The sequence below is a fragment of the Alternaria ventricosa genome (genome assembly GCF_023758065.1).
Source record: "Alternaria ventricosa strain BMP 2768 chromosome Unknown scaffold_4, whole genome shotgun sequence".
NCBI classification, from domain to species: Eukaryota; Fungi; Ascomycota; class Dothideomycetes; order Pleosporales; family Pleosporaceae; genus Alternaria; species Alternaria ventricosa.
Window position 1 is genome coordinate 746,630 of NW_026055684.1, and position 15,278 is coordinate 761,907.

The following is a 15,278-nucleotide window of genomic DNA, read 5'->3' on the forward strand; positions in this document are numbered from 1 at the left end:
ACCGTTTCATTGACCACCCGCGTGCCCACTAACCAAGAAGTAACCCAAGTCATCCCTCCCCACAACCCAGAAAGCGCTGCCCGCAGATGTTAGGTGAACCCGAGGTTACTCGTAACTGATAGGTCTTCTGTATGACCCTTTGCCACCCGCTACGGAACCCAGCGGAATACCAGGATGCCTCTCACTAAGCTTTTCTGGAACAGCAGAATGCTTCCAGAAGTAAGCTCAGCAGCACTCATGCTTGTTTCCAACGAAGGATGACGTCAAACGCCATGACTCAGATGCACTTCGGATGGTCAGATTGCGCAATGAATGAAGTTGAGTGTCTTTCACATACAGCCCCAGCTCAATACTACCTCGAGCTCAAGTACCTCAGGAATACGCACGCCGAGAGACCAAGAGATACCGTTTCATCACTACGCACTGTTGACTTCGTTGGGAGCGTTGCTGGCTTCGGATAGAAAACTACTGCATCGGCACCAGTCTCGTGATACGTCCTCACCCGAACCGCGAGGATTACTCTCATCCGCCCTGATCCGCCCCACAGTTCTCTCCAAGATCTTTCGATCTTTGGTCAGTCTCTGCATGACCTCGTGCCCACGGGGTAAATGGGGGTCTGTCAGCATGGAAGCTCGAGGTTCCGTCGCCGAAGATGAGTAGGTTTTATAAGAGAGGTTCCGTCGCCTCGGATTGCCTATCATCCCAGCGTATCTGCCTCGTTCTGTTATACAAAGCGCATTTCCAACAATGGATAAGATCAAGATGAAGTTACCCAATCCTATCAAAGACTGGCGACGCAGAAGTTCGGTCGAGCAGACATCGCAAAATGTCGGCGAACATGCTGGCTACGATAATACCCCACTTCCAAGGTTGACATGGAAGAGTTTCTGGATGGGTATGTTGGTGTCAATGGGAGGATTTGTCTTCGGGTGAGCAGCGTCCAACACAATTACCTTCGCTCCAGCTGATTCTCTTAGCTATGACACTGGTCAGATTTCTGGGTTCCTTGGTATGGTCGACTTCCTTCGACGCTTCGGTCAGAGACATGCAGATGGCACGCCATACTTCTCCAACGTACGATCTGGACTCATCGTGGGTCTATTGTCTATTGGTACATTGTTTGGTGCTTTGATTGCAGCACCGATCGCAGACTGGATTGGGCGGAAGATGAGTATCATATGGTGGTGCGGTATCTTCTCTGTGGGCATCATCGTCCAGATTGCTGCCACAGATGAGTGGTATCAGGTCATGATAGGCAGGTTCGTTGCTGGTCTCGGTGTTGGTGCACTCAGCCTACTCGTACCCATGTACCAAGTACGATCCTCACACGAATAGCAAATGTCCATCACTGACAGATACAGGCGGAGACAGCACCTCGACATATCCGCGGAGCCTTGATTTCCACCTACCAACTCTTCATCACATTCGGAATCTTCCTGGCCGCAGTCTTCAATTACGCTGCGGAACGCCACCAATCCGGTAAAGCCGCATCCTGGCAGATCACCCTCGGTCTCTCTTTCGTACCTGCCGCTATCCTCGCGGTAGGTATTTTGGGCTTTTCCGAAACGCCTCGGTTCAACTACCGTCATGGTAAGATCGACCAGGCCACTGAAACCATGTCGAAGGTGTATGGGGTACCAACCAACCATCATAGCATCCAGCTAGAGCTTGAGGAGATGAGGGTCAAGCTCGAAACCGAAAGCAAGCTTACCAACGGACCCATACAAGAATGGTTGGGTATGTGGATGGCGCCGAAGATGGCATACAGGTTGGCAATTGGCATGGGATTGCAGATGTTTCAACAGTTGACGGGCGCCAACTACTTGTAAGCAACTAATGGCCCCCAGTGAGCACATTCTGACATCACAAAGCTTCTACTACGGTACCGTAGTCTTTGCCGGCACTGGTATCAAGAACTCGTTTGTTACGCAGATGATCTTGGTAAGCATTCTTCTTCCGTAAGGCGACCCATAACAGTGTTGACCTTCTGTAGAACGGTATCAACTTCGGCGTCACCTTCTACGGCCTCTACATCGTCGAGCACTACGGTCGTCGCAAGTCGCTCATTGCCGGCTCATGCTGGATGTTCATCTGCTTCCTCATTTTCGCTTCTGTCGGTCACTTCGCCCTTGATCGCGACAACCCAGAGAATACCGAAAGCGCAGCCACGGCAATGATTTGCTTTGCTTGTTTCTTCATCTTCGGTTTTGCGACAACGTGGGGTCCGATGATGTGAGTTTCAGGAAAACCTCAACGCGTTACATCAAACTAACAACTCCCAGTTGGACAATCTGCGGTGAATTATACCCCAGCCGCTATCGCGCGAAAGCCATGGCTCTATCAACGGCATCGAACTGGCTGTGGAACTTTCTTCTCGCATTCTTCACGCCCTTCATCACCGGTGCCATAGATTTCCGCTACGGCTACGTCTTCGCCGGGACAAACATCCTTGGTGGGCTTATCGTATACTTCTTCGTCATCGAAGGCCAAGGGCGCACACTCGAGGAAATCGATACCATGTACCTGATGGGCGTCAAGCCATGGGAAAGCGCAAAATGGGTCGTCCCCACCCTGGAAGAGATGAGCGGAGATATGAGGGTTAAGCTCGAATCCGCAAACCCGGAGTTGGCGCTCAGGAAAGAGACTAACGGAGGGATGGTTGACAATGCTAGTGTGAGGCACGAAGAGGATAGCGAGGCAATTCGCGGAAGTGAGGCTATGAGGGACGGGAGTGAGGAGGGGTTGAGGGAGAAATCCGAGGTCGAGCCGTAGTGAGCTTGTTGCAGATGCGGTGATCGATAGATTGGCCTGGGTGAAGCAGGTTAATCCGCTATTGTTCGTTACTCCCGCTCAGAACCAGTGCTCGTAATGTCATCTTTCGTCTGCTGATGTGAAAGGTTTTGCGCCGCGGCATGCACCCGTTGAGATCGTTCATGTAGAGCTAGACGCTCTCTGTAAATCGCGCCACGTGCACGCGTCGGGGTTCGCAGCAGGCTTCATCCCAGCCTCCTCAACATTCATCCCGCGAACGTCAGCGCAACTTCATTGTGACTTACACAAGTCTCATCTCTGTGCTGGCAGCAACCGCAAAGGAAGGTGTCATCGGAAAGAGACATGATTCGTATCCAGTCAGCCTCGTGCGGCGTTGCACTGCGCTGAGATCGCGATGAAACCCCATTCGGCGCTGACAGCTGCAGTGCGAACGACGTAGCAGTACCGAAAACTTTATGAGGTGAGCGCATCGGCGTGACCGACAGCCAACGTCGATTTATTCAGGCCACCCCAAGCAGAAAATTCGTTCGCGGTTGAGCATTGACGTAACACGGCAACTCCAAGACACCACAATTCCACGCCAAGAAGCATCCAACGCCTGGAACGGATCAGATTAGATCTGCCTTATCGCTAGTAATAGGCTATCAAACCCAAGTATGTGGTCCTCGGGCAAGCCATGGTGTCATTGCACAGACCCGCGGACTTCCTCGTGGTACTGTCGCGTGGGTGTGTGCCTTCGCCATGCCACCACTGCACTTGGCGAGGCATAAGTGTACCAATAGCACGACACGGCAGCCCAGCCGCCTGCGCGCATCAGCAATGTAGCGACGCAGGGCCGATCAGATAAAGTAGTTCCCTCCGCCGTGCCGTTATCTTGGATGCATCTCGCATACTGCGACTTCGACATCCTCCAGCAGAATTGGACGCGATCATGCGCCATTCATTGAGGCCTGGAGAGGCGACAAGCCCGACCGATGTTGTTCACAACGAGACTGATCGCGGCAACTTCGGCAAGGATATCGATTACAACCGCGAGCGGTCGCCAAGCGATGATACTTCTAGCGAAGAATCGGCTCAGGCTGGTGTGAAGCGCATTGAAGCTGTGAGCAAGGCGTGGACGAAGACTTCGCTCATCGTCGCTTACGTCACGTACGTCATCACGATCACTTTAATCAGAAAGGTTCTCTATACTAACTCCAGTCCAGACTTCTGCTTATCGTCAATGTTACATCTCTGGAGATCCAGGTCACTAGTCTTTTGACGCCATATGCCACAAGTGCCTTTGCGCTGCATTCACTCGTCTCAACGATCTATGTAGTGCAGGGTGTCGTAGCCGGTACGTTTCTCGTTTCTCGTTTCCGCCATGCTCAGCGCAGCGACTAACCATCTCCAGCGGTAATCAAACCGCCAATGGGAAAGATTGCCGATGTCTTTGGACGTCTCGAATCGTTTACCATCACAATCCTTCTCTACACGATCGGGTACTGTATGCAAGCTGGATCCAACAACGTGCAAACTTTCGCAGGAGCCCAAATCTTCTGGGCAGCTGGTTTCAACGGTCTGGGAGTTTTGCAACAGATTTTCGTCGCTGATACTACGGATCTGCTCAATCGCGCTCTTTTCTCCACCTTGTTCGACGTGCCCTTTCTCTGGACTACATTTGCTGGAGCAGAAGTAGGAGAAGCGATCCTTAACAACACTACCTGGAGATGGGGATACGGTATTTGGGCTATCATCCTTCCGGTTTGCTTCATCCCACTGGCTGTTAGTCTTTTCATGAACCAGCGACGTGCAAAGAGCTTGGGTTTTGATGTCCCTAGTCCATTCCACGGGCGCAATACACTACAGGTTCTGAAGAACATCTGGATCGACATCGATGGATCTGGCCTGTTGTTGTTCGCGGCAGCCATAGCACTCATTTTGTTGCCACTCACACTGGCTCCAGGCGCAAGTGGTGGGTGGAGTAATGGAAGTATGATTGCCATGCTAGTCATTGGCGGCGTACTGCTTCTTGCGTTCCCACTTTGGGAGACGAGCAAGAAGTTGGCACCAAAGGCATTCTTTCCACCAAACCTCTTCAAAGAAAGAACGATCATCGCCGGTGTCTTGATCGCGTTTTTCTACTTCAGTAAGCACCATGCAAACAATACTATAGCTTGATGCTGACGAATGAAACAGTGGCATTTTACATGTCGGTCTTCCCATACTTCAGCTCTTACCTCCAGATTGTCCAGGGCCAATCTCCTTCCACAGCCGGATATATCACACGAACCTTCACCTTCGCTTCCACCGTCTCATCAATCGTAGTATCACTTCTCATCAAGTACACAGCGCACTACAAGTACTACACAACTTTGGGCGCAGCCATCTACCTGATGGGCATGGGCCTTATGTTGGCATACCGAACCGAAGACGCTTCTACTGGTACCCTCGTTGGCACCCAAATCGCCATTGGAATAGGCGGAGGCTTCCTGAACGTCCCTGTCCAACTCGCTGTCCAAGCATCAGCCTCCCATCAACAAGTCGCAGCCGCCACAACAGTCTGGCTAACCATCCTGGAAGTCGGTGGCGCAGTAGGATCAGCAATCTCAGGCGCCATATGGTCAACATACATCCCCGCTAAACTACAGCAGTACCTTCCCGCGGAGAACGTGGCGGATTATTCGACCATCTACGGCAGTCTCGTAGTCGCAGCAGATTACGTTACCTACCCTGCCGGATCCCCCGTCCGTATTGCTATCAATCAGGCGTACCAAGAAACGATGCGGTACCTACTCATTGGAGCTCTTTGTTGCGCAGCGCCCATCGTGCCGTTGACGTTTTGTCTCAAGAACTATAAGTTGGATCAGATGGATCAGAAGGTCGTTGGCAATGTTATCGGTAGTGCTGAGAAGAGGGAGAAAGCGAAGGGTTGGCGATTCTGGAAGCGGTAGGCACGTACGTGCTGGCATGTCATTTTGACAACGCGAGTATATCTAAATCAATTGCTTTCGACTAGCATGCTTTGTAGAGTCCTAGAGAGCGAGCACCGAAGAAGCGGAAACGCATCCAAGACAAAGGCACTCCGTGCTATGCATCGCACACATCTGATTACTGATTCCGCTCTTCTCATTGCCTCGGCGAACAGTTCCGAATGTCTATGCCAAACTGTTTGAGTTGCGACTTCCACACGATTCAAGCCAACTACCTCAGTAAAACCGCGAAGATCTGCCAGCACATTCCACAGTCAAACTGTACAATCTTCACAGTCCACAGACTCAATAACACAATCGAAATGTTCAGCATCGACGCAACCGAAGTTTTCCTTCAGCCCACCGGCGGCCTCGCCAGGCCATTCCGACCGCACAGACCACGCGACAGGGTAGTGTTTCACGCTCCGCACCCGGGACCCTGGACCCTGAACCCGCAGCGTTGCCAAGAGCTGTAAGCTACGTTACTGAGACTTTAATGCGACTTGAGACTAGAGGTCGGTATTCTTTGCGGATTCTTTAGGCGACGAGAGTAAAACGTCCAAGGCGGGAGATGCGGATGCAATGTCAATGGGTGTCAGTGGAATGAGTCGTGAAGCGGCGGAATCCAAGCAACTGGGTTAGAACCAAGAGAACAGTGGACTCTCGGCTTGCGAATTGCAGAAGATGGGATGCTGTTGTGTTAGTGAGAACACATGTTGGAACTGAGGGCTGATCAAATAGTACTTTATTGAAATCTTGCGACGTTTTATCTCATCTTCCATTGCCTTGTTCGTCCATCCATCCATCAATACCGTTATCCAAAACTCCTCATCTTCCGGTCCGCAGTACGCGTGATCCTGCTGATGCTTGCTGAAAAGAAAACTCGCGCTCGGAAAATACAAGATCGAGCTTGTGACATGACTGTCGTGTATCACTCCTCCTCCCATGGCGCGTCATGTCTTTTGGAGGAAGAATGTGCTAGCTGAAATGCAAAGTCGGGTATAGTGCTCAAACTTCGGTGATGGCGACTAGGGTCATCTTGGGTGCGTCCTCCTCCTCGACGACCTCATCGCGCTTGCGCTTCTCAGCAGGGGCGCCAGCGGCAGCAGAGTCCTTGGGAACGTTGACACCGGGGTTGACGAGAAGACCGACACCGGCGTTCTCAGTGCCCATCTCGACCTTGGGCATGTCCTTCTGGGCCTCCTTGGCGTAGCCGAGAGCAGCGTTGAAGCCAGCGAGGTCGCGCTTGATCCATTGCATGGCCTCCTCGACGGCTGCCATCTTGGGCTCGACGGGGGCACGCTTGCTGATGATGTCGTTGACGGCGCGGCGAAGGTTGGATCGTTTAGCTGCTTCTCCTTCAGCTGGTTGTTCTTGAGCTTGCTCGCCTTCAGCTGCGGGCTGTTCGGCGGCCGGTTGTTCTTGCTGACCTTGTGCGGCGCCCTCCCCACCGGCGTTGGCTGCGGCTCCCGAAGCGAGCGTAGACATCAACTCTGAAGCTGATTCTGTTGATCCCAGCGAGATCTCTCCATCACCGACTACCAGGGCAGGCGAGTAGGCACCCAAGTTGATGTTAAGGGGGACGGCAGCGACAGTGGCGACGAGCGCGAAGAGAACGTGTTGAGGAAGCATCTTGTCGGTTGGGTGGTTGGATCTTTCGATTAGGTGGTAAGGTAGTGGTGGATGATTGAGGTTCGATGAACGATTAGATGATCAAAAAATGTACTAAGTGATAGAAGTCGCCCGGCGACAGAAGTGAATACTAGTTGGTAGTGAAATGAAGTGAGTGACCGGACTGGAGAATAGAAGAAGTGGGTTTACTGTCTTCTTATACGCAAACCACTGAGTCTCCATAGTCTCCATAGTCATGGTATCGCAGGCCCACCGTCGTTACCCGCCAAGATGAATTAACCGCAACTGTCAAGGCATGAAACTTTCTTGAGGCTACGCCAAGTAGCGGCAAGCATACCATGGCAGAGCTTTGCCGTCGATGGCCATGCCAAGCTTCTCCCGCTGTTTGATGTTGGGTCAAAACTTTTGTGATGCGGAGCCAAGGTCGGATAAGCCTGGGGAGCGTCCTTAGTTACCGGGGCTAATGCATGGTTCTGGTACTGCAAGTGGGCCAGTGACCGCGGTCCTGAGCCGTGTGATTAGTCCAGGCCTCAACGTAGTCATGGATGAGTTCCTCCTCGAGTGCACGTGGAGAGCGATCTGCCTGAGGCACATGAGGTCAACTCCATGTTGAGTGAACGATGCACTTGTCACACTGGGGCCCAATAATGGGTCTTGGAGTACTGATCTTCCGAACACTGACGCGTACCACATAAATCCTTTTGACTGCTTGAAGTCTGGCCAAGCCCAAATCTAAAGCCCTGACAGCGATAGAAGGAGACTGGGTAATGCTTAGAGCACCAAGCCTATAGCTTCTCGTTCAGGCTGACTTGCCAAGTAGCGGCGGTATACAGGAGGTGGCCGAAGGGGCGAATCGAGGGGTTGTCTACCTCAATGAGCATCGATCGCCGGATTTTCAGGCGCGCACAAGCAAGATGCGACCCTTAGGCAGACCTCCTCCACAGCGTTCGTCTGGGGCAAAGGGGCCAGACTGACAGGGCTCGGCGATGAGCTTGGAAGGGGCAAGCCTTGATCGCAACACTTGGCGTCTTGAACAAGTGGAGTTGTAAATACCTGAGCGGAGCCAAGTGCCGGGGTCGCAGCCTTAGAGACGCGATGTGAGGTTTGAGATGTGGTCTGCTTTTAGGCTGTGGTTTCCAGATCGGCCTTAGTGCGCTACCCCGTGGCTGGAACTCCTACGGAGGTGCGACAAATCGATGTCTTGGCCGGCGGGGACGTCGCTGGATTCGCATCGTCTCCAGACTCATGCAGGAAGCACAGCGTCAGTCTCGGAACGCTGCTTGTCATGGTACTTGTCGTGAGGAACGGTGCGCGTGCAGCTGACGTGTGCTTGCTCGAGCGGGACTGTGCTGCAGCCCACAGCCTAGATGCGCTGGAGTCGATCGATTTGTTCTTGGCTGTAATTTTACGCGCAGCTTGGCTTCTCCAGCGGCATGAATTCTGGACTCATGGTGAAGAGTGAACGATGAGGAAGACGTAGGGGCACGGAGGTTTGTTACTGTCGGCGTTGCTAATCCCGCTCCGCGATCTTCTGGGCACGCGTGGACGCGTCCCGAACAGCTACAGCCCCAACAACCACACGCAAGCTCAACACCACGCGCGGAGTACCCCATATTTTGTTCGATCTATTATCGCGATCACGGACGCGAACCAGCCAACATTATGACGACTACGCTCGCTTGATGCGCCGTCAGCAACAGCCGTTGGTCGCCCAGCCGTACCAAGCCACGTTACAGCTCCCACCCGAACGGTAGCTTCCAACCGCGTCGCGCGATGCAGACCGCCCGCCTGTCTGTTTGCTAGCTGGTAACTACCCGTTCCCAAGCTGTCGCCGAGCTTGGTAATTGAGCTTGGTAGCGTCAAGTCGCGCAAAAATGCCTGAGGCAATAATGGCATGCTTGGTGCGGCAGCAGATTCCTCCACAAACGCAAAGTCCTGTCACGACAGCACTCGCTCCGAACGACTAAGCTCTCTTCAGCTCTGAAGCAGAAGCAAACGTATAGTTACGAATGCGAGTCCATCGGTGTTCCCACAGACCCAATGCTAAACTTCGGTCGGGCAACTCATTGAAGGTTCGCGATGAACAACACAAACATACTCGGACTAGCCACACCTGTTTGCATACCCGATCGTATGTCAAGCGAACCCATTACGACTATACTCCATTCTATCGCACCATGGTAGTCGTTGGTGGGGCGAACCACTTCGACCCACGACGGAAGAAAACTGGTTCAGCATCTGCCCCGCACCACAGAAACTTTTCCATCGTATCGCCAGCATCTGTACGGCTTGCTACGAAGGAGCTGAGCTCATCTCTCAGAGGCAAAACGGTGGCTGACATTTTGCAACTATTTTTGCCGTCTTTCATCAATAACGGTTCGTTGGTGTAGTTGGTTATCACGTCAGTCTAACAAAGGCCCTCAAAAGCCTGTTAGTACACTGAAGGTCCGGAGTTCAAACCTCCGATGAATCAGTCTGCAGACGCTTTGGAGTTGTCACTTCGGTGTACAAAGATTTGGAGTTGATCCTTTGTGGTCAAGTTTGGTGTTATCGGTTTGGTGTTGAGGGCTTAAGGGTTGAACCTTTGTGTCCCCCCTTCAATACCTACCCCTTTGGTACTGGCCTTTGGGTCAAAGCTTTGGAATAGATCCTTGGATCTAAAATATTTGGAGTAGATCCTTTGGATCTAAAACCTTTGGTGTATCACACCTTCGAAGCCGCCTCTTTTTTTTTGGAGATACCTTATCTCTAGGAGATGCTGATCACGATGCTTTTAGTGTATGCTCAAGGCTGTGGAGCAATTCTTGCCTCATGTCAGTCACCGACTTGATGCTTCGGAATGAGGGCTCTACATTTTTGCCTATGATGGAGGGCTAAGAGAGCTCTCGCTATCAGTCTTCATCGCTGCTAAAACCGAACAGCAATCTTTGGATCCGAGCTATGCAATTTCACGAACGACCCCTTGTTCGTAGCACAAAGCATACTACACGGCCAATTGCACAGTCATGGGGTTTGTACATCTCGAGATCTTGAGCGCAGCGTTTTGTTGGTCTTGGTACTCTTCAAGTGTTTGCTAATTGTTTTACGTAGTACGTAGAGTGCAAAATCGGATAGATCACAACCTGTGAGATTCTGTGCGAAAGACACGTTCACCTTGACCTATCGGGTACCAGATTCAACATACAGCGATACGTCCAATCCATACACGTTACAGTAGCCAAGGTAGTCAAGCATCTTTCTACATTTAGTAGACGTGCATTGCCGGTGTCGTCTGCCTCCGACGGGCGGATACGTGCATCAAAGCAGGGCAGACGCGTGCATTGCCACTGCGACCACTATGATCACAAACAATGCAGTCCACACAAAGCCTATCTGCTTCCCGGCTGGTCGAGTAGCATTCACAATTCAACTCAGCCTCATTTCGTCTTGATACTGGCATTGCAAAGATCTCCAGAGTACTCGTGCATCACCATCAGCCATCATGGCTACGATCAACACTTTAGAGCGAGCCTTGAAGCGAGTCGCTAACACCAAAACCTCCGTCAACTCTCCAAGGGAGCCCTTGACCGACGAACAATACGCCGCGGGTTTCGAAACCTTCGTGCAAGGACCCGGTTGGGCGATCTACCGCGACTTCATCATCCCAGAGCTATCCTACCTCCTATCTCCTCTACACCAGTCAGACAAGTTGATCTCAGTTCTGGAGATCGGTCCGGGCCCCAAGAGCGTTCTCGGACATCTACATAGAAGCCTGCGAGAGAGGATTGGGAAGTACAACGCTTTTGAACCCAAAGTCTTGTATGCTCTGAAGCTGGAAGACTGGTTGCAGGATCACGAGAAGACGGATACAACCTCAAGAGCTCCGTTTCCTTGCTTGGAGAGTGATCCTATCATCTACGCTTCGAAGCGGGAAGACTGGTTGCGGGACCATGAGCAGACGGATACAACCTCCAAAGCTCCATTTCCTTGCTTGGAGAGTAATCCTGTCATCTACCATACTCCTTTCGGTCCGGACGGCGACACGCCGGGTAGTGCCGATATCGAGAAGTACGACATCGTTCTCTTTTGTCACAGCATGTACGGTATGAAGCCGCAGGACCGTTTCATCAAGCATGCGTTGAACATGCTCCTCGATGATGGAATCGTCGCAGTCTTCCGTCGTGACGGTATTTTTCACATCGACGGCTTAGCCTGCCACCACACGGCTTCCTATCCCACCGGTTTCGTCGGCGTATCAGATGACGACGACACACTGGAATTATTCGCATCTTTCGTCGCTGGCTTCACCATGCAAGACACCGACCAAGACAACGCTGTTCTAGCGCACTGGCGAAAGCTATGTCGTGATCTCGCCCGCCGTGACGACGGCCATCCCGAAACCCTTCTATTCTCCGCACCTGAAGTCATGTTGGCTTTCAATCACCATGCAGACAAAGTGAAGGAACTAGAGATGCGTGTGGGTCCGATGCCAGAAGAGAACCCGGTGAAGAACCAGCAAGCTCGTCTACAACGCCCCGCCGCCATCGTCAGGCCAGATACTATTGAGAAGGTGCAAGATTGCGTCCAGTGGGCACTTAAGCACGGCCTTGGCCTGACTGTTGTCGGTGGAGGACACAGCGCGCATTGCCACAGATCCAATGTGGTGGCAATCGACATGAGTGCTTTCGACTCCATACATGTACTCAAAAAGGTTAGGGGTGCAGAGGACCAAGAAACTGCCTTCACTTCACTTGTAGTCGCTGGTGCTGGATGCAAGACAGTCAATATCATCCGCAGAACTCTCGAAGGGGACCTCACTGTACCTCTAGGATCTCGCCCAAGTGTTGGAGCCGGACTCTGGCTACAGGGTGGTATAGGCCATCTTACAAGGCTGCACGGCCTCACCTGCGACAACATTGTCGGCGCCGTACTCATCAGTGTGGCTTCCGGAGAGATCTTCTATGTCGGCCGTGTGCCAAGCGAGTACCTTCCAAAGGAGGCTCGTCGCCTAGAGAATGATACCGACATCCTTTGGGCACTGAAAGGTGCCGGCACGAACTTTGGTATCGTACTTAGCGTAACACTTCGCGCCTACCACGCCCACTCATTTTCCACGCGAAACTGGGTAATCCCTCTGAGCGACAATGCCGAAGCCAAACGCAGACTCTGGGAGTTTGATGCCAAAGTCGCAAAAGGATGCAGCAAGTTCTGTTCCGCCGACGCATACCTGTATTGCGAGGATGGACGACTCAAGCTTGGGATCACAACGTTCGCCTTGACTGATGCAGCTTCCCCATCGCCTATGACTAACATGTCAAAGCGCGAAGGCGATATGTGGGGAACCAGCAGCGACACCAAGATCATGAATGGTGTAAAAGCGTTCGAAGCCGAGATGTACATGTCTAAGATGCACGGGGGACATGGCGGCGGCAAGACGTCATCTTTCAAGCGTTGCGTATTCCTCAAGGACATTGGAAGGTCGAAAATCGCTCAACGCCTAGTCTCAGCGGTCGAGTCTCGTCCGTCGCCGTTCTGTTACCTCCATCTGCTGCATGGCGGCGGGAAAGCTGGCGAGGTCGCAGCCGATGCGACTGCGTTCGGGTGTCGAGACTGGGATTTCGCTTGCGTCGTCACCGGGGTGTGGCCGCGGGATGAGGATGGCAGTCGTGATGCGCATGCTTCCGTACAGTGGGTGTACGACGTAGTCGATAGCTTGCTGCCGTTAAGCAGGGGCACGTACGGAGCGGACCTTGGACCTGACCCCCGAGATGCAGTGCTGGCGGAGAAGGCGTTCGGGCCGAATACCGTGCGCCTCGGTCGTCTCAAGCGCCTGATGGATCCACACAACGTGTTGGCGTGGGCTTGTCCGTTGCCGAAGCCCCCGTTGCCTAAACTCATCGTTCTTGTTACCGGCGAACGCAGCGCCGGCAAGGACTACTGCGCCGGCGAATGGGTCGCGGTCTTCTCTGGACTTAACGGTAATGCTTCTTCTTCAACGCATGGTCTTCGCGCGCAAGCTGTAGGCATCAGCGACGTCACGAAACGCGAGTTCGCCGACGCGACTGGTAACGACTTTCGCCGCCTTCTAGACGATCGTGCATATAAGGAGCAACACCGTCCAGCGCTGACAGCCTTCTACGAGAAACAAGTCCAGGAACGACCCCGACTGCCGGAAGAACACTTTCTTGAAGTTGTCCACAATGCGGCAAGTGTGAATGTTGATGTTCTGTTCATCACGGGGATGAGGGATGAGGCACCTGTCGCATCATTCTCCCATCTAGTGGCGGCGAGCAGAGTGATCGAAGTCCATGTTGATACCAGTGAAGCCTCATGGGTTGCTCGTGGGGTAAGCACCGAGAAGACGACTGACTCTACAGCTCTGCGACATCGTCCAAATCTGACCTTCGTCAACGACACACCAGGAAACGGCGCGATACGAGAGTTTGCCGAGGCCTCCATACTTCCCTTCATGCATGATGACCTACAACGACTGGCCGATATGGTACGCTCAATCCCGAACTTCCCCAAGCCGGGCATCCAGTTCCGACATGTACTCGGAATCTCGCAGCAGCCAGGTGGCCTTGCTCTTTGCGCATCACTGCTACGAGATCATTTTGCTGGATCCTGGGCCAATATCGACGCCATTATCTGCTGCGAGGTGGGTGGTTTTGTCTTTGCACCGGCATTAGCATCGCTGGTAAACCTGCCTCTCGTACCCATTCGCGAGGCTGGCAAGCTTCCGCCACCTACCATTTCGGCCATGAAAAACGCATCGTATATCTCTTCCCAAGCTCCTAACAAAGCAAAAATTGGAAAGCGCATCGAGATAGAGCGAAACGCGATTATCTGCTCCGACTCGGTCGTAGTCGTGGACGATGTACTGTCGACGGGCGAGACTCTTTGTGCGGTGCTAGGTCTACTGGAAAAGGCTGGTGTAAAGAGTATCGCAGTCATGGTAGTTGCGGAGTTTCCACTCCATCGTGGGCGTAAACTATTGTACGATCGTGGACACGGTATGGTGGATGTGCAGAGTTTGCTTGTCTCGGGAGGTGACTAGGCGGTGTAAGACCGCTTTGCTATCGAAACGATTAATGCATGCACTCAATGAGATAACATAAAGTCACAAACCATTTGCATCCCAACCTCATCTCATATGTTCTGCTTGTTCAATGTTTGCCAGCCCCGTAGAGCTGATTATGTCAAGGCAGAAGTCACCTTTGAGGCATCCTGATCATGACAACATTGATACAAACGAGATTCTCATTACTGCTATTAGCTATCTGAGACTACACTACAGTAAGAGTACTGCTACCACTGCCCTTGACTGCCCGATTCGACCTCGAAATCTAAGTATAAGCTGCCCCTTCACTTTCGGATTCAAGGAAGTGGGATCGCCAGCTTCACGGTGTTGTGGCTTTCAGTGGAGCATGCTCCATCATCCAGGATACTTTGGAGGACAGTGGTTTTCAGGCTTGGGACCACCCTCGTCCTTAGTACACCCTATCGGATCCCGTCGCGGTGTACATTTCACATTTTGCTCATCCCATGTCTTTCCATCGTTTTTCGGATCATAGTAGAAGCATCCGAGGGAATAACAGTCGACGAAGGGGGTAACTCGGTCTGCTCTCCATCCGTGCATCTTGGCGATTTCTTCATTGAAACCATTGCGAAATGGTTGGGTCGCGTATTCTGCAACGCCCTTGTCCGATTTACCATCACATTCGTAGGTCCAATCGGAAGTTTTGTGATCCCATTCCAGTTTGATCATGAGAACCATCTGAACTGGGCCTCCGTTGGTCGGGTATACTATCAACGCTCTGGCCGGGACGGAGCAAAAGAACAAGTCTCTGTCACCACCGCTGTTGTCTTTGAATTCGCCGATTCTGAAGCAGTTCCGTGGTACTTCAGTCATCTTTTGGTACACGCTAGCCATCATACGGTACT

At 52.4% G+C, this 15,278-nt stretch overlaps 4 protein-coding genes and 1 non-coding gene across 5 annotated transcripts; 4 read left to right on the plus strand and 1 right to left on the minus strand.

The window, feature by feature from the left end:
- Positions 1-875: 875 nt before the first annotated feature.
- On the plus strand, positions 876-2,772 carry J4E93_002929 (uncharacterized protein; the record flags this gene model as incomplete). Its single annotated transcript, XM_049340870.1, has 6 exons — positions 876-895; positions 978-1,314; positions 1,362-1,825; positions 1,872-1,941; positions 1,994-2,232; positions 2,283-2,772. The coding sequence occupies 6 exons, from the start codon at positions 876-878 to the stop codon at positions 2,770-2,772; spliced, it is 1,620 nt and encodes a 539-aa protein (XP_049201752.1).
- A 931-nt stretch (positions 2,773-3,703) lies between these two features.
- Positions 3,704-5,705, plus strand: J4E93_002930 (uncharacterized protein; the record flags this gene model as incomplete). Its single annotated transcript, XM_049340871.1, has 4 exons — positions 3,704-3,921; positions 3,978-4,108; positions 4,166-4,900; positions 4,951-5,705. The coding sequence occupies 4 exons, from the start codon at positions 3,704-3,706 to the stop codon at positions 5,703-5,705; spliced, it is 1,839 nt and encodes a 612-aa protein (XP_049201753.1).
- A 1,026-nt stretch (positions 5,706-6,731) lies between these two features.
- J4E93_002931 (uncharacterized protein) lies at positions 6,732-7,355 on the minus strand (the record flags this gene model as incomplete). Its single annotated transcript, XM_049340872.1, has 2 exons — positions 6,732-7,075; positions 7,154-7,355. 2 exons carry the CDS (start codon positions 7,353-7,355, stop codon positions 6,732-6,734), a joined length of 546 nt encoding a protein of 181 aa, XP_049201754.1.
- Positions 7,356-9,730: 2,375 nt separating this feature from the next.
- On the plus strand, positions 9,731-9,828 carry J4E93_002932. Its single transcript has one exon. It is a non-coding gene; the product is annotated as a tRNA-Val (tRNA).
- Positions 9,829-10,836: 1,008 nt separating this feature from the next.
- J4E93_002933 (uncharacterized protein) lies at positions 10,837-14,391 on the plus strand (the record flags this gene model as incomplete). Its single annotated transcript, XM_049340873.1, has 1 exon — positions 10,837-14,391. One exon carries the CDS (start codon positions 10,837-10,839, stop codon positions 14,389-14,391), a length of 3,555 nt encoding a protein of 1,184 aa, XP_049201755.1.
- Between the last annotated feature and the right edge of the window lie 887 nt (positions 14,392-15,278).